At 36.0% G+C, this 27,072-nt stretch overlaps 4 protein-coding genes across 7 annotated transcripts; 2 read left to right on the plus strand and 2 right to left on the minus strand.

Annotated features, from left to right (window-relative positions):
- Positions 1–864: 864 nt before the first annotated feature.
- On the minus strand, positions 865–2,322 carry LOC125679595 (uncharacterized). The gene has a single exon (XM_048918904.2). It carries the CDS (start codon positions 2,320–2,322, stop codon positions 1,072–1,074), a length of 1,251 nt encoding a protein of 416 aa, XP_048774861.2. The 3' UTR covers positions 865–1,071.
- A 177-nt stretch (positions 2,323–2,499) lies between these two features.
- Positions 2,500–4,756, plus strand: LOC125679597 (uncharacterized). Its single transcript, XM_048918907.2, has 3 exons — positions 2,500–2,638; positions 2,752–2,833; positions 4,555–4,756. The coding sequence occupies exons 1-3, from the start codon at positions 2,603–2,605 to the stop codon at positions 4,752–4,754; spliced, it is 318 nt and encodes a 105-aa protein (XP_048774864.2). The 5' UTR covers positions 2,500–2,602; the 3' UTR covers positions 4,755–4,756.
- A 7,920-nt stretch (positions 4,757–12,676) lies between these two features.
- On the plus strand, positions 12,677–18,584 carry LOC125681814 (uncharacterized). Its single transcript, XM_048922041.2, has 6 exons — positions 12,677–12,842; positions 13,073–13,160; positions 14,793–15,041; positions 16,950–17,090; positions 17,598–17,821; positions 18,236–18,584. Exons 2-6 carry the CDS (start codon positions 13,076–13,078, stop codon positions 18,419–18,421), a joined length of 885 nt encoding a protein of 294 aa, XP_048777998.2. The 5' UTR covers positions 12,677–12,842; positions 13,073–13,075; the 3' UTR covers positions 18,422–18,584.
- On the minus strand, positions 18,425–25,926 carry LOC125680089 (tripartite motif-containing protein 45-like). Of its 4 annotated transcripts, none has more exons than XM_056155187.1 (5): positions 24,607–25,926; positions 24,113–24,239; positions 23,919–24,030; positions 18,936–19,023; positions 18,425–18,807 (listed from the first exon to the last, which is right to left on the minus strand). In XM_056155187.1, exons 1-5 carry the CDS (start codon positions 25,391–25,393, stop codon positions 18,602–18,604), a joined length of 1,320 nt encoding a protein of 439 aa, XP_056011162.1. In that variant the 5' UTR covers positions 25,394–25,926; the 3' UTR covers positions 18,425–18,601. The 4 variants fall into 4 exon arrangements, with proteins under 4 accessions (XP_056011162.1, XP_056011161.1, XP_056011160.1 ...); XM_056155186.1 differs by having other exon boundaries at positions 18,425–18,813; XM_056155185.1 differs by having other exon boundaries at positions 18,897–19,023.
- Between the last annotated feature and the right edge of the window lie 1,146 nt (positions 25,927–27,072).

The raw sequence follows: 27,072 nt of genomic DNA on the forward strand, positions 1-27,072 counted from the left end.
AGGTGCTCTGCCAACCGAGTTATCTGCAATCAGCATTAGCCGACTGCCACACAACTCTGCAAGATAGGCACTTCATACTTAGTGGACTCATGACAGGTCAAGGTCATTGCTTCATGACCAAGGAAGTTCAAGGTCAAAATTTCCAGAATTGAATGCGAGATTTTTGTTGTATCCTTTTCTTGAAAATTTAATCGATCATTATTTTGGTCCAAACTACCAATGGTTTTGAGATGCACATAAACCCTGGCACTCGAGGAATGAATTCTAATTAGTCTAGTGGACTGTAAACTATATATAAACTGTTATATAAAAAGGAGATGATTGAATATTGTTTAACGTCCCTCTCGAGAATATTTCACTCATGCCGGTGAAGGGCTGCAAAATTTAGGCCTATGCTCGGCGCTTTTGGCCATTGAGCAGGAAGGGATCTTTATCATGCCACAACTACTGTGACATGGGACCTCGGTTTTTGTGGTCTCATCCAAAGGACCACCCCATTTAGTTGCCTCTTATGACAAGCAAGGGGGCACTGAGGACTTATTCTAACCCAGATTCCCCACGGATTAAAAAGGGGATGTATGGATTATAAGGTAGCAAAGTCTATTTCCCCAAGAGCAATATGTACAGGGTGTACATGTGTACTTTGAAATATAACATCTACTGTAGTCATTTCTAGAAGATGGAAATGGTCAGAACCACAGAGATGGTAACATTGTAATTACCACCACCCCCACCCCAGAAGAAGGCTGTTACTTGAGCTTGGTGGAAATACACTGCACAAACATTAATGTTGTGAACTGAAACTCAAAGTAGACTTTAAAAATGACACAAATAACTCGCACATAGAAAGAAGAAGAATTCTAATAAATTTTCATCTTTATTACATCATGGCTATTGCCATTTAAAAATCTGAAAACAAAGTTATTCTTTAACATGATACTCAATGTGTATGATATACATTGTATATAATTTTTTAGCTTTACTAATAGATATGATAGAAATACAAATGTTTTACTCAGTGTAAATCAGTTTATAATTCTTAACATTAAGAATCTGTAAGTACAGGTCTTGTTATGATGGCTCCACTGGTAAATTATCAATTGGACAGTTTACCGAGGAGTTGCTTAGCCACATCTCGATACATTTAGAGTGGAAAGCATGATCACAGGGTAAAAATTTACGAGTCTGTCCGATTTCATAGACCTCCATACAAATGGCACAAAGTTCACCAGCCACATCTGCATCAATTGTCTCGGTTTTGAAGTTTTCCACCGTGTTGGAGGACACGGTTTTAGGAGCCACCTGTTCATCGAGTCTCAGCAGCAACTCGTAGTCCTCGGGGGTCAGATCCCTGTGTTGTAGACCAATCAGAATGTTCACTATAGCACTGTCGATGTCAGAAGCGGCATTGTTATTATCCAGGGCAAAGGCCAGATTCTGAGGTGGGGGGCGTGGGGCTATTACATCAGGCCTACTGGATTTCTGTTTCGAGGAAGATGTAGTGATTTTCTTAAGTTCTCTGCTTATGATGATCTTCTCTTTTTTCTTGCTTGGTATATAATTCAGACTTGTTGTTATTTCCATTATCATTAGTTTATAAACTCTGTGATTAATATGCAGATGTTTTCGCCCATTATTATTTTTCACACTAAGACAGTATTTGGTTTTCACTTGTTTATACGCTTTCTCCACCTTTCTGTCGCGATCAGCACGAATTACTACTTTAATATTTTTACATGATCCCTCCATGCATTGAAATTTTTCAAATTTCACAGTAAAGCTTTCCCGCTCATCACATTCACTCTCAATTTTATCAAAAAGTTTCGCTGCATCAGCATCAATATTGATATTGTCAGATACTGGCCTTGGGAATAAAGAGACTTTAAATCCCATTTCTTCATTTGATAATGGCTTCCATTTTTTCCTTTTTTTCTCTAATTTTTCCCTTTTTCTGGGTGTTTTGTGTGGCTGGCAGCCGTATTTTTCTGAGATGTCATCAGGAATTTTAGATTTCTTGGTGTACTTCTTTTCCGGATGCATTTTAACCTCCTTGTCCTCTGTCGCCGTGTTTTCTTTGCTTCTCATAAATGTGTCATCTGTCAATGCGAATGGTTTTGTCTTTTCCTCTTCCGAGTCTTCAGCAAGAAGCTCCATTGATTTCTCTGTTTTTCCTTCACGGATCTCGTTTTGCTGAGTCTGTGTATTTTCGCGTAATATTAATGTGAAGTCATCGCCAAATGTAGAGAGTGGGCTGCAGCACATCATGCCTTCCATTTGATGTTGCCCAAAGGGAATAATTTCAGGAATCAAAAGTGCTTCCATTTTACAGCTGATTATGAACTCGAATGGAAGTCGGTTTCTTTGCAAAATGCCGTGCTGATATCATGGTGTTCAATTTTTATACCACTAATTTCAGACTGACAATTGCACCACTAATAGCAACATACAACACTGCTAAATTTAGGAACTACGGCATGTGACGTATGATGTACGGCTTTTGATTGGTTAAAGATCTACATTTTCTCGCGAGATTTTACGATATATAAACAATGAGAGGAAAACACCTTTTACTATTTTTAGACAGAAATAGAAAGTAGAAGGCATGGAGGAGAGTCCCACACCATACCATCATGTGAAGGTATTGAATTATCGATATTTGACCCCCCCCCCCCTTTTTCTGAATAACAAGTTTTAATATTTTTTTAAAGATGAAGTAGATCTAGGTGTACTTGAGAAATCTTATCTTTTCAGTTTAAAGAGTTGGAGAGTTCTGGTCTGAAGAATGTGGTACAGATGAGAACAACATTTAATGTTTATCTAGACTTATGTGAAGGTAAAATCAACATTAATGTGAAACGGTAATTATTTAAGCCTCCTGTCAGATTGTCCCGTTATGTTCAATACCCCACTATTTTTACACAGAGCATGGTTATTTATATTCTCTTTAGAGAAGTCGAGAGGCATAGCCTTCATCGACTTCTCTTCGCAAGCATTCATGTTTTGATTCTGGAAAACTTGTAAATGCCGGAGTCGGTGACGGTTTACGTAAACCCGGGACAGGGGACAGGTTGAAAATGGATTAAAAGCAAGTAAGTGTTGATTTCCTTGTGACAGTTTTGTGCGTTACTGTTAAATGTTTGAAAACAACTTGCCTATTGCGTAAATCCAGGCACATCTGAGTCGAAACGTCGGTCGAAGCATAAACCATCACCGACTCCGGCATTTACAAGTTTTCCAGAATCAAAATATGAATGCTTGCGAAGAGAAGTCGATGAAGGCTATGCCTCTCGACTTCTCTAAAGAGAATAGGTTATTTATAAATGTGCACTATCACTATCTCTCTTTGTGTAACTTGACTTTTTTGTCATCTTCAAACTTTTCACATATATTTGAGGTTTCAAACCAGGGGCAGCATGCTTGTTCAGCAAACCCGTTATCCATTACGGTATTACTGCTCTATGTACTATGATAAATTATATACATAAACCATTTAGCACTAACTAATAATTGTCGAGGTTTGTGTCAGTCACCATAATGATAACAATAGTGTGATGATTTGCATATACTCTGCCAAATGAAATAGTAGTCCATGGTTTGACCCATAATGTACTCGCCATTGGCTCGTGCACCATGGGTCAAACCCTGACTACATGAGTACATGCAAATCATGACACTATAATAAAATTCAAAAAGAATATCCTGAGGTTTTTTTTACTTGATTAGGACCAGGGGGATTTCAGTCATCGAATATGACATGCTTGGTTGTATGACCTAGAGTGTAGTATCATTAGAACCTTCAAATAACAACACAGTTGATGTCTCTGAGTAATATTTATCACAGATCATGCTACTCAGAATGTCATATACAGCACATAATCATGATTGATCATTCGGTATGGTTACTTTTATTAATTAAGTAACTGTAAAGTGCATATATTGCAATGTTTCTGTTTGCTTGTGAATTCATTGCCAAAGGAATTTTATCAGGGACATTGGATACATTGGCCCAGTGGCCGAGTTGATACCACATGGTTCGTTGGAAGTCCCAGGTTTAAGTCCCAGCCCAGCCAACAGATTCCTCTTACTGTTACACACTTTTAAATTCTTCATCCAATACTGCCCCGGGTTCAATGTCCATATCATTTTAGTACTTCTTGACAAGACAATTCCTGAACAGATGTATGATATAGTAGCTAGGAACATCTCCTGTGGGTATCATGGTATCAATGCACCTTCCCACCAGTTCCCACAGTATCATTTGTAATGCATTTATCTCTTTTATTCATATATTTTCTGGTTCCATACTGATAACATACATTTCTCCCCTGAGTGTTTAATAATTGGTGCTGTTATCATATACATATATTCCTTTATATTTCATACATTTTTATAGCCATATTTCTTCATGCATTATCTTATTTAGTATTTCTTCATGCATTATCACTTATTTTTAGAAAGCCATATTTCTTCATGCATGACCACTTATTTTTCATGCATTACCACTTATTTTTTCATGCATTATCTATTTATATTATTTATACACTTAATTTGCAGTAAGAGGATGGTGGAATGTTAAGCTGCATTGTTGCCTTGACCTTGACCTAGCTTTTATATCTGGTCACCCTACAAGGGAGGAACCACGAGAAATTGTCCTGCCAATACTGAGTTCAGACAGCATCAGTCCTGATTGTTTACAGCAGTATCTACAAAATATAAAAGTGGATGGTTACGAAACTCAGGGGTGTGTAGTATAAGGAGAGAGAGAGAGAGAGAGAGAGAGAGAGAGAGAGAGAGAGAGAGAGAGAGTTATGAAACTCAGAGGTGTGTAGTATAAGGAGAGAGAGAGAGAGAGAGTTATGAAACTCAGGTGTGTAGTATAAGGAGAGAGAGAGAGAGAGAGGGAGAGAGAGAGAGATAAAGAGAGAGAGAGAGAGAGAGAGAGTTATGAAACTCAGAGGTGTGTAATATATGGGAGAGAGAGAGTTTAATAGTCTGTCATTGTGCATAGGAGTATTACACGGGAAGTTCTTGCTAATTCTAAGCTAATAATGTAGACTTGCTGATGTTTTTATACAAAATGTTCGTACTCATACATGTATGTTGAATTTAGCTGCAATCCCTATGGTATTTTAATTGTTTTCAAGTATATTCTGATATTAATACTAAAATAATGAAAGCAACCATGCTCAGTGATTAAAATTACCATAGAGATTTTATTAGTTATTTGTTCAAATGACATAAAATTCAAAAGTATTAGTTTATATCTACTGATCAGTACATTTTCTGACAAATTTTTATTTTGTTTCAGAATCACATTGGCTATCTGCGACTCGGACACTACTACCGTCTATTACAAGATAACAGAAGGCTTAATGACCCCTGAATCTCCAGAGGTTACAGAGGTGAAAAAGGTCAAACGATTTGAACTGATGAGGAAACACCAGCTTGATGTGCAGAGAGCAATTCAGACGTATAAAACAGCCAAACTAACTGACAGTGCATCTCAGGATTGTAAAGATAAGCCCACAACAAGGACTTCACCCAGCTGATGAAGAACAGGAAAAAATATTTTTCTTATTAAATGACAAGAACCCTCTTTGTAAGAACATTAATTATACAAAACATTCAGAACAGAGAATGTTACTTGTCTCAATGAAGAGGGCCTCAAGGTAAAATATTTTTTATCTGGCTCTTTGTTTATCAATGGACATTGAACCAGGTACAGTTGTAAAATGAATTAGGCTAAGTGACTGAGTATTACAGATGATTTACTGTAATCATTTTAAAAATTAAAAGTACATAAATTATACAATGTATATATTTGTGATTTCTCCTATGCAAAGATAAATTAGTATTATGTTCATAGGATGCAAAGGCTTTGCCATAGTTGATCAGAAAACCAATCTTAGAATTAGATCCTTTGACCCGCCCTATTTGTACAATTGCTACGCATAGTAGCCACTGTTCGAAATTAACCGTAGACTGAGTCTATGTCAAATGACACCGGTCTATGCCAATTGTAATTGGGATAGACCAAATTGTATATGCCAATTTTCTAGGTTTAAAGCAGTAGAGTTATCTCAGTCGTCATCTGATAAACGTTGTGAGTAAAGGAGGATATTGTTATGGAAATGGAAAGAAAATATGCTTTCTAAGTTTATTAGAAGTAAATAACAATGTTTTAAATTTGTGTTATTTTTTTTTTCAATGTTTTATTCTATGCCAATACAATACGGTCTATGTCATCTTGTTTTGGCACAGACCAGTGGTCTACACCAAGATTTAAACAAATTTCGAACACTTATAGTAGCGATCGTAAGTGAGCAAATCATAAAAGGATCTGATCTTTCAGAAAACACAATCTAAATATTTGAGGTCAAGGTCATTTAGTGTAAAGAAAATATAGCTGTCCTGCCTTCAAGAAGATGCATCTGAGTATGAGGTTTGATGGACATTTTCAATATGTTAACTGCAAATTAGCTAAAGTCAAAATTCAGAAATGTGAGGTCAAGTTATACAGGAGGTCATGGAATAAAATTTTGGCTTAGGTTTCATCAACATGTACATGTGAAAATATTTAATAAGACATATTCAATAGGTTAGTTAGAATTGTGAGGTTTGAGTCTTGGGTAAATAAAGATTGAGCAAAGATGCTATGTTCATGGATCATGAAAAGTTGATTTAATTGTGTATAACGTTTGATGAGGGCATCATTGGGTCAGTCAGAAATGAGGTAAAATCCTGAAATAATCAGGTCAATGTCACAAAATATCATGGTAAAAATAGATTTATTTGCCAATCCCTAAGACTAACCAAAATGCATGTTGAATATGAAATCCAGAACTGTGATGTCAAGGTCATTTGGAAGGTCAGGGTTAAAAATTTTCTCAGGGTTGTCATGTGCTAAACAAGATGTACCTAAGTATGAATTAAGTTTGATGGAGGCATCATCAGCAGACTGCATGTACTTAGAAGCAAGCTACATGTAAATGAAAGGTGACAAATAGTAATCAATCTCGTAACTCCTATTAGCAATACAAAATAGACAGTTGAGCAAACATGGACCCCTGGATATAACAGAGGTAGGATCAGATGCCTAGGAGGAGTAAGCATCCCCTGTCGACCGGTTACACCCAACATGAGCCATATATCTTGATCAGGTAAACAGAGTTCTTTGTGCCAAGAACGGCCTAACAATCGGTATAAAACACATCAGACAGCATTTAACCCAATGATAGTTTGTATTGGCAAACTAGATCATTATAATGACCATAGAATTTGTGAAATGCTGATTTTAAATGAGACTGTTGAAACCCCTACAAGTTTGTCAGTAGCCTGCTTCGATTTGAAAACTGATCATGTGCAGAACAAGCTCTCGCGTATCGAATCAGTTTAGAGATGTAAACACCATATGCAGGTGATAATGTAATATTGCTACATAAATATTGGAAGTTGACGATGGAGAAGCTGAAACCATCCAGTTTGTGATATAGTTGATTTGTCAGTTTGCCGTTAATGTCTACTTTCAATCCTCTATAGTACCTTTTATTTCGAGTTCACAGGGATATATCAAACTGACATATGAATGGAAATTATTATTATCGATAATAATAAATTACTATTGTTAATAGATAAAACAAATTTCAAGTGAAGGTCATATAGAATGTCATGCTTGAAACAAGAGGTTCTTGGAACACATTGCTCACCTGTAATATTATATTTTTCCATATGAATAATTAAATCCCAGTTATGGTCCTGGTCTAAACCTGTGGGTCATGATATGAACTAAATTGAATTTTCAGTGGCGGATCCACGCATCCTCCTCTCAAATATGAATTATTTTTATAGAAATATGTCCCAAAACACTAAAATGAATGCACCTTAATTTTGTCAGAATTCGGAAAGAAAGCAAATATGCAAATGGTTCAAGTCTGATGGTGAAGAACAGTAGCATAACCATAGTCATAAAAAAAAATGCTTCAAGAAGGCACTAATATTTATTAAACATGTCGGCTATAAGCAGACGTTGTTACATATATTTTCTACTTTCATTTCATCACATTTATGCTTTACAATCATGCATGTCCCATCGTACAGAAATAACATGTTGTTGTGTATGAAACATCGTTTTTGTATTTGATTGATTTCATTAATTCCTTTCCGTGATATATCCTATTCAAATAGGAGATATGTTTAAATGTGGTATTATCTACCAAGTTTCTGTATACATGATATCGCCGTTTTAATTAAATGGGCAATATAATATCACCGTTTAAAATCATTGATATACTAACTTATTTTGTTCCATTATATTATCGCCTCATCGATTAGGTGATATTGCCTATTCGAATAAATGAGATCACTTATGTAATTTAGATAGGCGATATCGCTTATTGATATGACCAAATCTAAGTGATATCACCAATACGAATTGTATTTGGAAGGGGAAAAAAACTGATCACCCTTTTTTTTTTTAAAAAACTCGGTCATTTACGTTATCGTAGGTGATGATCGAGTTTACTCACTCGGCTATTGAATTTTTTTCAATTGATCCCTCACCTCCCGAAAGTATTTAAAATAAAGAAATCGACTTCATTTTTGAACCGCTGTTGAACTGACAATATCTGTCTTTGAATACTGTCTCTGATTTTCATCTTTTACTTCGGTTAGTTAGGGATCATTTTTATCTCACCTGAGCTGAAAACTCAAGTGAGATTTTCTGATCACCTGTTGTCCGTCGTCTGTTTGTCTATCTGTCTGCAAACTTTTCACATTTTCAACATCTTCTCCAGAAACACTGGACCAATTTCAACCAAACTTAGCAAAAAGCATTCTTGGTTGAAGGGCTTTCAAGTTTAGTCAAATAAAGGGCTATGTCCCTTTCAAAGGGGGGATAATCACAAAAATGCAAAAATAGGGTGGGGTCATTTAAAAATTTTCTTTTCAAGAACCACTGGACGAGAAGAGCTGAAATTTATAGGAAAGCTTCCTGACATAGTGCATATTCAGGTTTATTAATACCATGACTCCCGGGGTAAGTTCGGGTTACAATAGGGGATGAACGTTTTACATGTTAATATATAGGGAAAATCTTTGAAAGTCAACAACCACTGGACCATGAAAGCTTCCTGACATAGTGCAGATTGAATTTTGTTCAAATGATGACACCCACCCCCCACCCTCGGAGGGGAGGGGGGCACAATAGGGGATCAAAAATTTACATACAAATATATAGGGAGACTCTTTAAAAATCCTCCTCTCAAGAACCTTTGGGCCAGAGAAGTTTACATTTACATGAAAGCTTCCTAACATAGTGCAGATTCAAGTTTGTAAAAGTCATGGCGTCCGGGGGTAGGTTGGAGTTAGGTTAGGGATCAAAGTTTTACATGCGAACATATAGGGACAATCTTTGAATATTGTTAAGGGTGATTCAGGTGAACGATATGTCCCATTACCTCTTGTTTACTTCGGTAGAATTAAAAACAAAGAGGTGATATTGTGGTTTCACTTTTTGAATTTGAATAGGTGATATTACCATTTTGAATTAGTGATTTAACCTATTGAAATATGTGATAACAATTCTGAGAAATGTCATCAATAGGTGACATCGCTTCAAACACCAAAAAACGACGCGTCATAATTTTGATATAAATTTTACAACAAGGAGTCGAGTTGATACAGCAGAAGTTTCTCTGTTCCTAAAATGAAGACAGGCATTTTTCATTTAAATTGTAACACACGAGGCTGACTTGTTGGAGAACATTAGGAATCTTCAGTGGCGGATCCACGCGCCCTCCTCACAATTTTGATTAATTTTTATGGAAATATGTTCAAAAACAATAAAACATCTTAATTTTGTCAGAATTCATTAATTCCAGGGGGCTTCGCCTAAGTTCCAGTGGGGACCTCAAGACAGCACCCAGACACCAAGCTGTTTGCCACCCGCCCCCGTTCAGGAATATTAGGATCCGTCACGGATTAATTCCACTTTTGGTAATCGTACTTATACTCCAACTGCCCTGTCAAAAGACGAAATTCTTCAAAACCATGCTTCAGTTTCAGACACATTTAATATCCCAGTCAATGGGTCGGATGAATATGGGTTACCGTACCTATACTGGATTCTTAAACTACATAAAACCCTTACAAAGATACATTGCTTGATCAAGTAAATGTTCTACCAGGCCGCTATCTTTGCTCCTCACGAAAATATTAACAACTATGAAGGAGAAACTTCAAAAGTACTGTGCCACAACGTATGCCAGAAGTGGTGTAAATCAAATGTGGATTTTAAAAAATTCTAAAGAACTTTTAATAAACTTAAAATCGCAAAACTTTTCTCAAATCAACAGCGTCAAAACGTATGACTTTCCAGTACTTTACACGACCATTCCTCACGATAAATTAAAGACTAGACTTTTTGACATCATAGACAGTTGCTTCTTCAACAAAAATGGAAAATGCAAATATTCCTATACAATGTATAGTGATCAGTCATCTAAAAAAATTACGTTGTTAAACGCCACTCTGCTTCCACGCACAAGTACTCTGAAGTAGATATAAAAATATGCTGGAGTTCCTCATTCATAATATCTTCATGGTCTTTAGTGATCAGGTCTTTCAACAGTCTGTTTGAATCCCCATGAGCACGAATTGTACGCCTTTGTTAGCTGACCTGTTTTTATATTCATATGAAGCAGAATTTATTCAAAAACTTCTACGTGAGAAGAAAAAAAGCTCTTGCTGTTGTCTTCAATTCGAAATCTAGATATATCGACGACTAACAATAATAATTTTCATTCATATGTTGACTCGATATATCCCAGTGAACTCAAAATAAGACACCACAGAGTCGTCCACTTCTGCTTCATACTTAGATATTTTATTGAAAGTAGATATTAACGGCAAACTAACAACTCAGCTTTATGACAAACGGGATGATTTCAGCTTCTCCATCGTCAATATCCCATATTTATTCAGCAATATGCCATTATCACCTGCATATGGTGTTTATATCTCTAAACTGATTCGATACGCAAGAGCTTGTTCTGCTTATGGTCAGATTTTAAATCGAAGCAAGCTACTGACAAACAAGTTGATGGTGCAGGGGTTCCAACAGTCTCGTTAAAGTCAACATTTCGAAAATTCTATGGTCGTTATAACGACCTAGTTTGCCAATACAACCTATCATTTATACCGATTGTTAGGCTGTTCTTGGCACACTGATTTTGACTACGGATAACTCTGTTTACCTGAGCAAGATTTAGGGTTCACGGCGGGTGTGACCGGTCGACAGGGGATGCTTACTCCTCCTAGGCACCTGATCCCACCTCTGGTATATCCAGGGGTCCATATTTGTCCAACTCTCTATTTTGTATTGCGTATAGGAGTTATGAGATTGATCACTGTTCGTTATCTTCACATTTCTTGTTCTTGTTGTCCAGCTCCCTGCAACTTGTCTATATCATGTTATACGTAAAAATGTTTGCCTTCATTTCCAGAACACAATACAAAACAAATAAACAAACGAACAAAAAACCAACAAATAAAAACCCGGAAAAAAAACAACAACAAAACCACCAAAAAAAACCCCACCAAATAAAAAAAAAAAAACGGGAGAAAAATTCCCAAAGCAAAATGAAACACAGCAACATCAACTTTTAACTGTCTCTATTCAAATGTTGAATGAAAATGAAACCAAGACAAAGCCCAAAAGAAAAGCAGGCGCACAAAACATGATGATGATCAATTTCGTCCTACAATGACAGACAGTAAGCTTTATACAAGATAGACAAAAGAGTTACCGATGTCTTTCTTCTTACTGTTCAAATGTTCATATAATTACGGTCACATATGGCATTTGTTGAAAAGTGACATTTTAGAAGAGTACGTTTGACATAATTATATTCATTGTCTCTGGTATACGGTACTCTGAGTCTTCGCTCCGCAAATTCAAATTGCGTAAAATATTTGTTTCAACTTAAATTTGTTTTCCATACTTCTTAATATTGGACTGACATCCTCAAGACAAGAAATATTTGGTCACGTACTATAGCGGCAGAGGGGCGTGTTTTCGCCGTTCTCTTCAGTGAGTTCGATCCTTACAATGTCGATTCCTATATAATACCTATTATTGGTATTACAGTGTACTATTACACATACGTGTTTGACTGGCAATCTTCGGAATTTTTTTTTTCCTTAGACATGTGTCCGGCGAGTATCAAAGTATACCTTATCACGTGACTTATAAGATTCTCAACATATGTATTTATACGTTTATTAAAGATGACCTTTAACTTTTATTATCGTCAATCATTTCCTTCTCATGACCTTAAGGACAGCGAACTGCGATGTGAAGGACGAGTGAGTGACCAGATTTGAGTGTCTTTCACTTTGGCGATCCATACGGTGTCAATATGCACCAAGACACACAATGTAATTACATTGATTTTGCACGTCAATTTGTTAGATTGACAAAACTTTAATTGTTTCAAAATCTCTGTATGCATGTTTCAAATCTGGTGATTACATTTATGGCGTATTTTGACAAATAACTTGACGTGCTACAATTGCTGAGATCGCAATCTCGACACGTGTTACAGATGTTAAGTTGTTTTTCAATAAATTTGAATCGAATTATTTTTCATGTTGACCAGTGCATTGTCTGCGTGTTTACTGTTGATTGTCAAACAAAGCGGTATTTATCATCGGATGTGGCGGGGGTCGGGAACAGCTACAAATAATCCTGTCAAGACGGGCCATTCGTGGAAGACGGTACTCATTAGGCCGCTAAGTGACAGAGGTAACTGCAGATTGGCAGTGTATATTACATCTACATGTAGGTAGGTATTCCTATATTTTACTATCATGTGTAAATTGTACGTTTTTAAACAATGTAGGTAGATGTACCTGTTTCATACTATGTAGATAGGTTTACCTGTTTTTTACCTTGTAGTTAAGTCTACCTGTTTTATATCATGCAGGTATAAGTTGTACCTGTTTTCATCTTTTTAAGGTACTGGTTTTTCAAAATCTAGAACATGTTCTACTGTTTAGTGTTTGGGTTTTACAGAGTATGATTTCGACCAACAGTCGAGTGACAATCTTGATCGCAGCGGTTTACATGTATAGTTTACCAAAAGCGCTGACAGCAAAGAAATGTAAGATCCATTTTACTGTAATATTTTCTAGGACTCATCAACACCAATTTTCATTGTAGTACTCTTCAAGACTTAGTAACAACCACTTCTTATATCCTCTTTGGAAAAGAGGAAGCATATTGGTTCGCACCTATTGGTCGGTAACCGAGTTTTATCATAACGGAGGGTAATCTCGGCCGAGATTCGATTGGCTGAATATTTAGACTGACGCCTTCACCGAATCTCGGAGCAGTCCTTCATAATTCATGTCTGGAAATTTACTTTCAGCTTCGGCCGGTTCTAGTAATAAATGTGCAAGTAGGTGACACTGCTGTTCGCTTCAGATAAGTGATTTGACTGTTAAACCAACTCTCTATCACTATTAATTTTGCATTGCTTGCCGTCTAGGTATGAAAATCCCAAAATGAAAATAGTCACTAAATTTTCCGTTCAAATGATTACTTTCATGGCACAATATTTTATCTCCTGAAATTGAAGAGCTCCTATAGTCTGTTATCTAGTTACTGATAGATTGTATCTCAACATACCGCCTTGTATATATCGCTAATTTAAAAAAACAAACTATAGGAACTCTTCAATTTCGGGAGATAAAATATTGCGCAAAGGAAGTAATCATTTGAACGGAAAATTTTGTGATAATTTATTTTATGGAATTTACATATTTATATGGTAAGTAATGCAGCATTAATAGTGATACAGATTTGGTTTAATAGTCAAGTAACTTATTTGAAGCGAACAGCAGTGTCACCTAAGTGTACACTAATTGCTAGAACCGTCCGAAGCTGAAAGTAAATTTCCAGACATGAATTATGAAGGACTGCTCCGAGATTCGGTGAAGGCGCCAGTCCACATATTCAGCCAAGCCGAATCTCAGCCGAGATTAAACGGAGGTATATTAAGAGTTATCTCCCTGTTGTTGCAAACCTTACATTAAGAACCCTTTGCTTGACAAACATTAAACGTGATACATTGGTAGACCTAAAACGTAGATGACCTCTATTGAGTTTTAGGTCATAGGGTCAAAGGTCAGGGTCCAAATACTCCGTATATAGAAAATATTGCCCGTTCAATATCTTAAGAACTGTTTGCTTGATAGACATTAAGTGCCGTCCTTGGTGTAGATCAAGGTCAAAAGGCAGGGTAAAACTACTCAAGACATATGGACGTTTTGTCCGCTATATTGACATCAAACGGAAATAGATTACCCCTATTGATTGTGAAGTCACAAAGTCAAAGGATAGTGTCATATTACTCCGGAGATAAGAAAATGTTGTTCGCTCAATATCTTGTGGACCCTCTACTTGATCAACACCAAACTTTGTATATCGCATTAACCAATTGATTTTTATCATTATAGGTATTCTAGATTTAGAGTTGACTCTTTTCGATACTTCCACGCGGAGGGCATACATGTATGTGTGTTTTCTAAATTACGACTGAGTAACAGAATTTATCGTAGTACTTTTGAGAACTCAGCATTAACTTAATTTTATCGTAATATTCTGTAAGATTCAGTTACAGCGACTGTCACATCTTGTAGCAACTTTTCAAACTCGAGTACTATATATATATATATATATATATATATATATATATATATATATATATATATATTGATTTCATTAAATACAGATGCAATGGATGACAAATGCGACAAAACAATCCAAATGGATGGCAATATTTTCCACACGGCAAGCATTCAACAAACCTTCAGAGATAATTACGCACTCAATAGTAAATGTCATGTGATATTTGAGACAATGAACTCTTATCGCTTCATCATTGTGTTCAAGCGTCTGGACATCGAGTTCGAACCCCTGTGTGACGACGACAACTTACGAATAATTGATGGAAACTCCACGGCTCATCCAACAGTTGACGGTAAGCTACAAAAAAAAAAAAGAAAAAAAAAAAGAAAACACAAAACAAAAAAAACGCTATATCATAAATGTCATACCCGAGTTTATCATCATGATTACGTAAAATTGCAAGGATAGTATTTTTTGGGTGCGCCAAAATTAACATAAACTCAAATCATTGAAGATATATTTAATTATTTGAATATATTACCAATTCAATATATTATTGCTCTCATCATTTAAATTTATTTAATTTATGCGCGAATAAATTAAACTATTGCTCGCATCAATTAAATTATTGCGCGCATCAATTCAATCATTGTTCTCATCAATTCATTTGATGCGAGCATCAATACGGTGGAATTATTGCTCGCAAAATTTGATTTAGAGCTCGAAATAAATAATTTGATGATCTGTTTGAGTCAATTGAAGATATCTTTAATTATTTACCACAATTTTGTATGAGGAAAGCAACAATTCAATCAAAGAAATCATTAATGCAATTGTGGATTTCCTGAATTGAAGGTATCTCAAATTATATAGTTGTTCTCTCTAAAATAATTATTGCGCGCATGAATTGAATTGATGATATCATTGATTGAATTGTTGCTCTCTTTAGAAGAATTGATGTATGCTACAATTTAACTGAAGAGAGCTGTAATTTGATTATTGCGCGCATTGCTTGAAATATTGCTTTTTATACGCTCGTCGAAGACGGGACGTATTATGGTATGGCGTCGTCCGTCTGTCTGTCTGTCTGTCCCTCTGTCCGGACCTTGTGGGCAAGATACAGACTGAACCATAAGCCCTAGGACTTTACAACTTGGTACATTTGATCACCATGATAAGAGGAAGGTGTCTATTGTTTTTCAAGGTCAGAGGTCAAAGGTCAAGGTCGTAGTATCACTTATTAGGAAAACTTTGTGGGCAGGATACAAAACGAACCGTAAGCTCCAGGATATTATAACTTGGTATATTTGATCACCATGGTGAGAGGTAGATGCCTATTGTTTTTCAAGGTCAAAGGTCAAGGTCGTAGTATCACTTTTTAGGAAAACCTTGTGGGCAGGATACAAACCGAACCATAAGCTCCAGGATATTATAACTTGGTATATTTGATCATCATGATAAGAGGAAGGTGCCTATTGTGTTTCAAGGTCAAAGGTCAAGGTCGTAGTATCACTTATTAGGAAAACTTTGTGGGCAGGATACAAATCGAACCGTAAGCTCCAGGATATTATAACTTGGTATATTTGATCATCATGATAAGAGGAAGGTGCCTATTGTGTTTCAAGGTCAAAGGTCAAGGTCGCAATATCACTTATTAGGAAAACCTTGTGGGCAGGATACAAACCGAACCGTTAGCATATTTATGAAGTAGCGCATTCTAAGGCTATCCCTCTTTATATCTTGATATCCATTTCTACAAGCATAATAATGAATTAGCTCACAGAAGACAGTGCTAACTTCACTAAAATATGAATCCCACTGAAATATGTTTTCCTTGAGCAAAATCTACGGGCGTATTATGCCACGTTGGCGTTGCTCTTGTTTCAAATAAATTGTAGTGAGCATCAATTCATTTGAAGAGAGCAACAATTCAATCATAGCACTCATCAATTCAGCAGAATAATTAATGCTATCAACATTTCAATTAATGCGCACAATATTTCAGAATTGAAGATATAATTTGAAGAGATCTTTAGTTGAATTACTGTGCATATCAAATTAATTGATGGTATCTTCAAATTAGAGATTTCTTTTATATTTGAGTTTATGTTGATTTGGCAATCCATAATTCTTCTATCTGCAAACAGAAGTACTTTATATTTTATAAGTACCGTAATTCATCTATCTGCAAACAGAAGTACTTTATATTTTATAAGTACCGTAATTCATATCCAACCAGTAAAATGACGTTTTTGTTTAGGTTTACCCTCCAAAATATGCGGACAAGAGAAACCGCCAGGTTCTTACGTTTCCAAATCGAACCAGATTATGATGGCGTTTCACAGTGACTTCTATGACGTCAGAGACGGGTTCGAAATCATTCTTACCACTTTCCGAGAGGGTAAGAAATGCAAATCTAAAACTAGATCTGTTTGTAAATACTATACGCCAAGCGTGGCTCAGTTAAATTGTGGCAAATTGACATTGAACTCATAAAAAACTTTAACCTTGATTTATCGAATACTTCTGACCTTGACCTTTCACTTCATCAAGTATTCAGTCTCTGTATTGTATATAATGCTGTATAGTTTTAAAATTATGACCAAGGTTAAAGTTGCAAAGAGGCAAAATGACAGATCAGATACAATATGCATTCCTATGACATAGCGCATTCTTTGTGTAATGTAATTCTTGTGTAATGTAATTCTTGGTAATGTAATTCTTGTGTAATGTAATTCTTGTGTAATGTAATTCCAAACAGAGCATTCTACAGTGTATCATCGCCTACCTGAAGCATTGTACATGTATTCCGACATTGTATTTTAGCGTATTTAGTTTTTTTTAAAATATGACACGCTGTGCAATAGTCAGACTGCTACTACAACAATGCCTGTACATTTTATTGCAGCACCTTGTGATGAAGAGGAGGAGTTTAAGTGTAGGAATGGACGGTGTATCTCGATTCTGCTTCACTGTGACGGAGAGAACAATTGCGGAGACTACTCAGACGAGTGTCAATGGACCGCGGGAGTTCTAGTGGGTATTCTGGGAGCCGTCATCTTTATCACCATCATAGGCATTGTGGCTGTAAGGTTTGCCAGAAAGAAGCGATTGCTCTCAAAGCCTAAAAAGGTATAGGTCTTCATGTCTTTCTAACTCATTGCCTTAGAAAACGTAATCTCCCAAAAAGGGACATAATATTTAATGTAAATAAAAATCCGTCTGAGTGACAAATTATGTCGAATTCTTTTATTACAAATTACTTTAGAGCGAAAACTTCAGAGTTCGTGAGAACATTGGAGAGAAGCGTTCGAACAAAATAAAAAAATATTCTGGGCTTCATGCAAGAGCCAAGATAGATTGTACACTAACATTAGAAGATTTACAGCAATCCACTTAATGGTGACTTAGTGTAAACTTCAGAGTTAGTGAGAACATTGGAGAGAAGCATTCGAGCAAAATCGAAATCAAGATAGATCGTAGACCAATATTAGAAAATTTACAGCAATCCACTTAATGTAGTAAACGTACATGTACTTCTCACAGGGAAAGAAAGAGATGACGTCGGATAAGGTGATGGAGATTTTATCGACACCAGTGTCCGACATCAAGTTACCATGTGAGCACCATAGAAAAAGCATGTCTAAAAGATCTCTTGCCATCTTTCCCGACTCCCATCAACCACAATGTCACAAGTACACAATCAATGCAGAGGGCGTGGCAAATAATTGACACTTTATTATATCATTAACATTTATTATTTATGCATTATTCATAAATTTCGCTTTAATATTTATAACATTATTGTGTATGGATTACATATCAAGTATGTATTTCAAGGAATTGCATCCTTGAATGCATTGGGTTACACCAAACTTTAGATTTCTTCAACAAATTCTTGTCACTGTCTTCTTACAATGTAACTTCCTTGACAGCGGAGTTTATGAGGTCAAGGTCAATACTACATTTTGATATTGGTCTGGTGTACTGTTTGGTCTGATTGAATGTCTTCGTCCTAGTAAGTACATCACATTCGGAATGTCTCGTCAGTTTTCCACAGCACGACCAGTGTGGGGCTTCAGGATGAATGACGGAACTATGATTGCAGAGGAAATCATCTGAAACTGTAAAGAAATTATCAGTTTATAGTCATTTGGGAGTATTACTGTAAATTGCCTTGCGAAATATCAAATAGTTGGCGTTGAACCTGTCAGATGAGATCCGTATGTACATTGTTCGTAATCACTTTTGTTTCCGGAACAGGCGGAGCAGCAATGCCACCTACCGGTGTGTTCTCGCCAACCGTGTTTCACGTGGAAAACAAAGGATTTCGTCTGAAAACAAGTCAAATTTACTACGATTAATTCACTGCGTTCACATTTATATAAAATGCATATGCGACATGCTATATAATCCGTCAATTTTAAAGAAATGTATTTTGGAGTTAAAGTTTGTTCCCCATGGCCTTCACTCACTGCGCGCATGAATATATGGCATAGGACTGTGGACCTGTTTATATCTTCGTTTTGTTTTAAATAACCTTTGTCCCAGAAAGCGTTCTCCAAACAATATAAGCCTTTTAGGCTTTTTTGAAAATCTAAAACGAAGAGAGCTTATTTCAAATTATGAACACTATACTGTAACAGAGATGTTTGTTTTACAAAATGATAGGAAAAGATTTATTCACGCGAGTTTGTTTTTCTTTTTGTAAACGAGCACCGCACATAGTAGGCACCATATGGACGAGTTCATTGCTGATTAGAGGGGTTGAGGGTTAAGACATATACTATAACACACACCGAGTCTATAAATGATTAATGAATATACATGTACAAGTATAGCTTTCTAACAAAGCTTGCTGTCTGTAGTAACAACTTTATAGAGTAAACTGATATAAAAGTATGATATGTTTTAATTAAGTATTTATATTCTTATTAAATTACCACATAATCAAACTCTTCTAAAATGGTAAATTTTATATAAAACCAAGTTTTAAAAGACCATACTAGAAACCACTGTACAATATTTTTTATAGTATGACCTTGAAGTAGACATGATATTTGTACTAAAATAGAAAGCATTGTTTCTTTTCAATCTCAAAAACAGTGAAAAGCAGATGTTCAGTGTGTTTAATTTTTCACACAGCAAGAATCGAAGATTACTAAATAGCTGAAAATTGCTCAAATTTTTTCAAGAAGAATTTTATGGTTTGCGTGCAGAAAAAGACAATTTTCTGTTATTTATTGAATTATAGAAACGTTTTAGTAGTTGTTATGAATAAGATTAAAATGTCAGTTTCATTATGTTGCAATTTTGTTCTTTCTTCTCTTCGTTTTCTCTCTTTTTTTTTAAAGATTGAGGTAGCAGGGGACAGTTTCGCACTATAGGCCCGATCAACTTTTTCAAAAAATGGAAATACCCCATATTTGAAGTGATATTACATGTGTAAAAATGTATACAATAATTTTAGGATGCATGTCAAATGTAGCTGAGTGCTTAATGAAAATGTTGATATACAACATGTAGGTGTCATAGCCTAGGTCACGCAAGCCGTTTGACTTCCCACTCAAGAACACTGCATTGACAAACGTGTAGGTGACCTAGACTAGTAGGTGTCACCATGATTCCTAGCATATAGATGGGTGCAAATACGAAACTAAGACACGTGGTCAGTTGCTGAAGAAATTCCGGTGAAAACATGCAGGGTCTAGCAAAAGGTCTGTAGCTGTGAGGGAAGGTGGATGGCCCCATATGAGAGGTAGATTTTTGAGAAGGGCAGATAGGGTTCTCGATTGTGCACAGTGTTTAAATCCCCATGTTTGGTACTGTGATGGTGTAGGTGTGGTGCGGATTAGCCCAAATGAGGGAAAAGCAAAGCAAAAAAGGGGAACCTGCTCAGAGCATGTTTTGTGCACCAGCACCAGTATTTATAGATTACATGTAATTTAGGGTCATAATTTATTAACTACACTAATATGAAATACAAGTATTGACATAAAAGGGAAATAAGATTTTTCATTAGTCTGTCATAATCTGACTTTGGTGTATACCCCCTATCCACATGTTTCAAAACCAAAGAAACTGTCCCCTGCCACCTGAAAATCCTGTAAAATTCTTAAGTCTTACGTAAATTAGATCATCAGGAAATTATCTCCCTTGCGTTGAACAGAATTTCAACCAATGAAAGAAATAAAAAAAAAAATTCACATCATACATTTTCTACCAATCGCAAAGGAGAGGAAGTGCATTATCCGAGGACTGTAAAATACTTCCTTAGAAGACGGCAGGCTTTCAAGCGGGCCCTTATTTTCCTTATTTTTCTACAACAGCCCTTATTTTCCTTATTTTTCTACAACAGCCCTTATTTTCCTTATTTGAGCTTTAGAATCCTAACAAAGCACTAATTTTTTTGCTGAAATTCCTACATTTTCAAATTTTGAAAGTTTTAATAAATTTTACATAAAGTAAGTGTTGGAATTTATTAAATTTAGTCTTAGTATACTTTCAGAAAATGAATATGTTGATTAAATGTACATCTGAGAAGACATCTTGATGGTTATCAGCTATATTCAGCATTGGTTGCGAGCCATGGAGTCCACCTGAATTATACCATAGTTTGTGCTGAATGCCGAATATGGCTGTTGATGACCACTGGTATGATCTTCTGAGTGGGTAATTAGTTTTTAGGTCACCTGAGTAAACTCAGGTGACCTATTGCAATTGGTTTTTGTCCGTCGTCGTTAGTTAACAATTGAACATTTTTAACTTCTTACTAACTACCAGTCCAATTCTTTTCAAATTTGGTATGAAGCATCATTGGGACAAGGGGACATAAACTGTAAATTTCAGGACTCCAGCACCCCGGGGGCCCTAGGGTTGGTGCAAAAACTGCCCAAAATTGACCAATTTTCAAAAATCTTCTTCTCAAGAACCACACACATGTAGAAAAACTAAATGCATAGTAATGTAGAGCAGGAAGACCTCTACCAAAATTGTAAATTTCATGATCCCCAGGGTAGGGGTTTTGACCCTAGGGAGGGGCAAATCTTGTTATATAGTGTTTATGTGTAAAACACTTAAATTACATCTTCTTTAATCCTAATGATACTAAATTGAAAGTAAATAGATATTTAGAAAGAAGAGGTAGTCCTTTACCAAAATTGTAAATTTGATTATTCCAGGGGTAGGGGTTTTGGTATCAGGGTGGGGCCAAAATGGTCAGTTATTAAGTGAGTGAACAATAGACATTTTTAACTTCTTGATAACTATCATTCCAATTCTTTTCAAATTTGGTATGAAACATCTTTGGAACAAGGGGAACATAAATTGTAAATTTCAGGATTCCTGCACCCCTGGGGCCTTGGGGGCAGGGCAAAAACTGCCCCAAAATGACAAATTTTCAAAAATCTTCTTCTCAAGAACCACACACATGTAAAAAAAAAAAAACAAAAAAAAAAACAAAACTAAATGCATAGTGATGTAGAGCAGGAAGACCTCTACCAAACTTGTAAATTTCATGATCCCCGGGGTAGGGGTTATGACCCCAGGGCAGGGCCTAACTTGTTATATAGTGTTTATGTGTAAAACACTTAAATAACATTTTCTTTAGTGCTTTTGATAGTAAATATAAACTAAATGGATAGAGCAGGTAGTCTTTTACCAAAATTGTAAATTTGATTCTCCCCAATGTAAGGGTTTGACCCCAGGGTGGGCCAAACTTAGTATATAGTATTGATGTGTAAGTTTGTTGATACTGTATAAAATCTAAATGCATACTTAGGAATAGCAGAAAAGGATGTACAAAAAATGATGAATTTCACAACACAGGGTTATGACTTTAAGATGAGTCCAAATTAGTCATAATTTGATGTTTTAATGCTAATACACCTATTATTTAAAACTTTTTCATCAGTGTATGCACTTTTGAGGGCAGTGAAGTTTTAAGAACACATCTTGTTTTATATTGTTGCTGAACATTAGAATTTAGCTTAGATATTTAGAACACGAAGTTTTGTTTTGGATTTCATAGCCCATGGAAGTAGTGATACTTTTTCACTAGTATTCAGGTGACCGATAAGGCCTGTGCGCCTCTTGTTGTATTATTGTTCTTGCAAATGGTGAGTATAACATTTTTTCTTTCCTATTGATTTGTAAATTTAACCCTTATTTTTGTCTAAAAAGCCCTTAAAAATCCTTAAAAGGGCCCTTATTTTTTGATAATTTTGCCCTAATAATGGCCCTTATTTTTTGCAATATGTCACTTGAAAGCCTGAGACGGTAATAATTTCACTGAACCAGAATCTCTACACATAGAAAATAAATAGATATATAAATTCATTGAACCAATGTTAACTACGAAAATTTAGTGAAAATAAGTCAATTTCAAATTTACTTTGAGATATACAATTTTTTTTTCCTTTGAATTTTTTAACAAGTTCAACTCCCAGGAGTACATTCCGTACTTTGATTATTCTTAAATGCTAATCATTTTCATTTTCTGAATACCTCGACACAAGTTTAATCCCATGATTTGAAGTTGTGTTCCTATATCGTATAGTACATGTATCCGTACAAAAATCCTCCGACTGCCTGGATACCTCTGATCAGTATAGCAGAGAAAGGTTTCGAATTCTTATTGTAAGTTAATTCGGCAACTAACAAAGATGCAAATCATTTTATACTGAATTCTGTAGCTTTTCAACTGGCATATGACTCATCTAGACTGCCAGTAAATTTCATCAAAATATTCATAACAAGTACTTCACAATATTTGACCATTTTAAAGTCCATGTGAGTTGTGATGGGAGTAATGTGATTGGATCATAAGTACATTTAAAAATGACCGTCAGTTGCAAAGTTTAGGAGAGCTGTTATTAAATATGAGGACTATAGTTGTCATTGTATTACGTCTGTGTACAGGTGAAATTACAGAGTGCTCAGAGGGTCCATTCTAATCTCAAGACAAATAAGCACATGGTATATGTCTATTTCAAATTGATTCTCAACAATCTTGGGAAGTACTTGGGAATGTTTGGACGAAATTTGGTGAGAATCTGAGTTCTATATGCAAGACAAACGCCACAGAATATGGTATAGATTGTTATTATTTTAAAATTATTTTTAATCGCCGAAATTGGGTATCCTGTAATAATAGTTACAAGCCTTTCGGTATTATGTATGTGTATCAGGGGGACCCAGACGTTCAGAAGGCCTGTGGAATTTGACCTGCCTTTATTGGATGTCCATTCACTGTGACGTAGAGCACATGTTTTCCAGCCTCACATGGTAAAAACTCCAATGTCCATGTTCCGTTCAAGTTATTTTTTGCTTCTCTTGGTAAACTACAAAATTTAAACAGTTAAGACCAAAAATGTTATAAGATTTCTCCGTTACGGTCAAGAAATGCCATTTGTGTATTTTTACCAGATACACCCCGACGGATCTAGAATTCTGGCCCGAATTTCTGCCGAGCAGGGATATGGTTTTCCTTCCTCTTGTATAACATGAAGTAAAATGGACAATTTATGTCTGACCCTCGCTGTATCTAACCCTACAAGAGAAAAATAAACATGCCGGGAAACGTAAATCGAAATGCCTATCAACATGTGTTTTATATAGCTGAACATCAATATTTACCAATGTGCTTTCTCGGTAACAACAAACCTGTGTCGTTTCAAATGTTCTCAAAAAAAAAAAAAGCAAGCAGCGACCTCTCAATTGACATAAAAACTTACACGAATGACCAGATTGTTTAATTATACTACTAGTATAGGAAACATATATGCATTGGAAACATGTGACAATTTCTTCACAACTGGCTTCACACAAATGCCCTAGATGCTTCCGTGTTTATATATCCACTCTAAATATAAACCTATTTATTCCTTGAATATAACTTACAAAAGGACGATACCTACCTGAGTGATTTATGAAGCATTTTGCTGGACTCACATGTCCGGTTATTAATTGGCCGTAGAATTGGTAATTGTCGATGACTGGACCTTCAGAGTCTGGACAGAAAGACATCTCTAGAGCGGACACTTGGACATTGGCTCGTCGTATGGTCAGTAGGAGTTTGGACAACCTGCTCCAGTCACTGCTAACGTCATCCGAATTCATGGAACGCAGTATATCATAGACTTCATCAACATTTTCTTTAAAGTTGCAGAGCTCTGATTTTTGGCTTATGATATCGTCATTGTGTCTGGTAGAAATGGCTCGCACCTGCTCCTGAAGTTGGATCCTATGCTTCTCCAATGATTCAATGTAGTTGTCGAAATGAAAATTTATTTCTTTTTCAATGTCTTGAGATAGTTGATTTGATTCCATTTCTACGTCATCACATCTTTGTATCAGACGATCAAACAAAAGCACTTTAGAATTCATTTCTTCGGAGATGTGATTTACAAGCGTTTCGTTCATACTGACATCTTTTCTCCCTCTTTCTAGACACGACAAGTAATGTTTCCTTTGTGATCCTCCTGAATTTTGAATATCAGTAAGCTGATGATGTTGAGTTCTTCTGAGCCTCCCATGGAAAAATGCACACATTTCACACATCTTTTCCTGACATTCATCACAATATATCACAGCCGTTGAATCGGGTTCCTCCACACACATGGTACACGGTGCTGAATCGCTGCCTGGTAGCCTAGATATCTCCTCATCTCCTGATAAACATTCATTTTGGTCCTCGGCATCCATTTCAAAGTTTTCTTAAATTTAATCACCTTTAATATCTTTTCACTTCTACATCCTTGGGCACAGCTGATTCCAATCAACGAAGCAAAAACTGTCATTCATAAATTGCATAGTTCAAGTGTGTGTGTTAGTGAGGCTAGGTTTAGATTAGATATAAATATTAAGACATTTGCCACAGTTTTACAGGTCAAGTATGCCCGAGTCCAAATTCTTAGCATCACAAAAGGTTATATTTGTCGGGACATTGCGTCTTTGTTAACCTGACAGTAACACGCACTTGTCAACACTGTCCCAAGCTTGCTACCTGTTCCAGATTTCTCCAATCCGATAAAATCTCCAGTTTCGTTGGTAATTGCACCTGTCCATTGAGAAGCGATAATAGGCGGACAGATGGGTATTACAACCACCATTAAACAAAAACTGCTAAACATTATGGTCAGTGGATACATTAAAAAAGAAAAGAAAAATTATATTTACGAGATGGTTCAGCAGTAATGTTTTTGCGATTTCGACATGGTCACCACATACTGCAGATCCACTCCATTTCTTCTTCATTAGGTGGGTGTGATATATCTCGTTTTTCATGCTTGTTGGAGACGTTGAATTATGTACTTAGATATTGCTGATACATAGAGGAATGTTGTGACATTTCGTAAATGTATTATTTCAATGTCAAATAAAAAAAACTAAGCTGAAGTTGTAATAAGTTTATTATTGATCATAATTATTTCTATAGCATCACCATGACAAGGAATGCTTTGTCAAACAGAAAAGTCGGGATTTCCTTACACTGAAATATTTCCACCCCCCCCCCCCACCCCCCCACCCCCCAAAAAAAATCAAAACAAAACAAAACAAAAACAACACAACAAAAACAAATAAAGAATCATATAAAGACAATATATTTTACTATACCCAGTGGCGGATTTAGGGGGGGGGGACACAGCCGGCGCCCCCCCCCCCCCCCACCATTTTTTTTTTCAAATTTAAGGTAAATCGTAGTATCTTGTTTAGATAGATGTACTAAACAATAAAAGAAGCAATAATATCTTCCACTCCCGTAGAAATAAATGACAAAATCTTTTGATTTCTTGAATTATTTTATTGGGAGAGCTTAAAATATCTTCCAAAAATCCTTAAAATTTGCGTCATTTTACTAATTTCACCTTATTAGAAATGATGGGAAATAGTATAAATGACTTAAATAGGAGACATATTTCAAGCCCTATAAAATCTGTAAAATCCAGCAGCTTCCGGGGGCTTCACCCCCTGGGCCCCCACCTCAAGGCGGCCCCCAGACCCCCGGCCTCATAAAGTGCCCTCCCCCCCGTAACCGCAATTCCTGGATCCGCCCCTGATACCGGACAAAAAGACAAGAAGAGGGTCAGAAATCAGGAAAACTTACTATATATCATTGTATAAAGAAAATTTTATTATGGAAAAGTATATGTGTATAACATCTCTAGAGGTAAGGATCCGAATTTAAGTGCACATGACCTATGAGTTGAAAGAGGAAGAACTGAATTGGTAAAAGACGATACTGATCAGAAAATCCCTCTTCGGCTCTAGAAAGAAATAATGGGATATGTGAATTATGAAACTAAAATTGTTAAGAAATCCTTTTATGATATACATTAGTTCATGATATGATATACATGTAGTTCATGATATGATATAGTTCA

The sequence above is a fragment of the Ostrea edulis genome, chromosome 2, assembly GCF_947568905.1.
Source record: "Ostrea edulis chromosome 2, xbOstEdul1.1, whole genome shotgun sequence".
Lineage (NCBI taxonomy): Eukaryota > Metazoa > Mollusca > Bivalvia > Ostreida > Ostreidae > Ostrea > Ostrea edulis.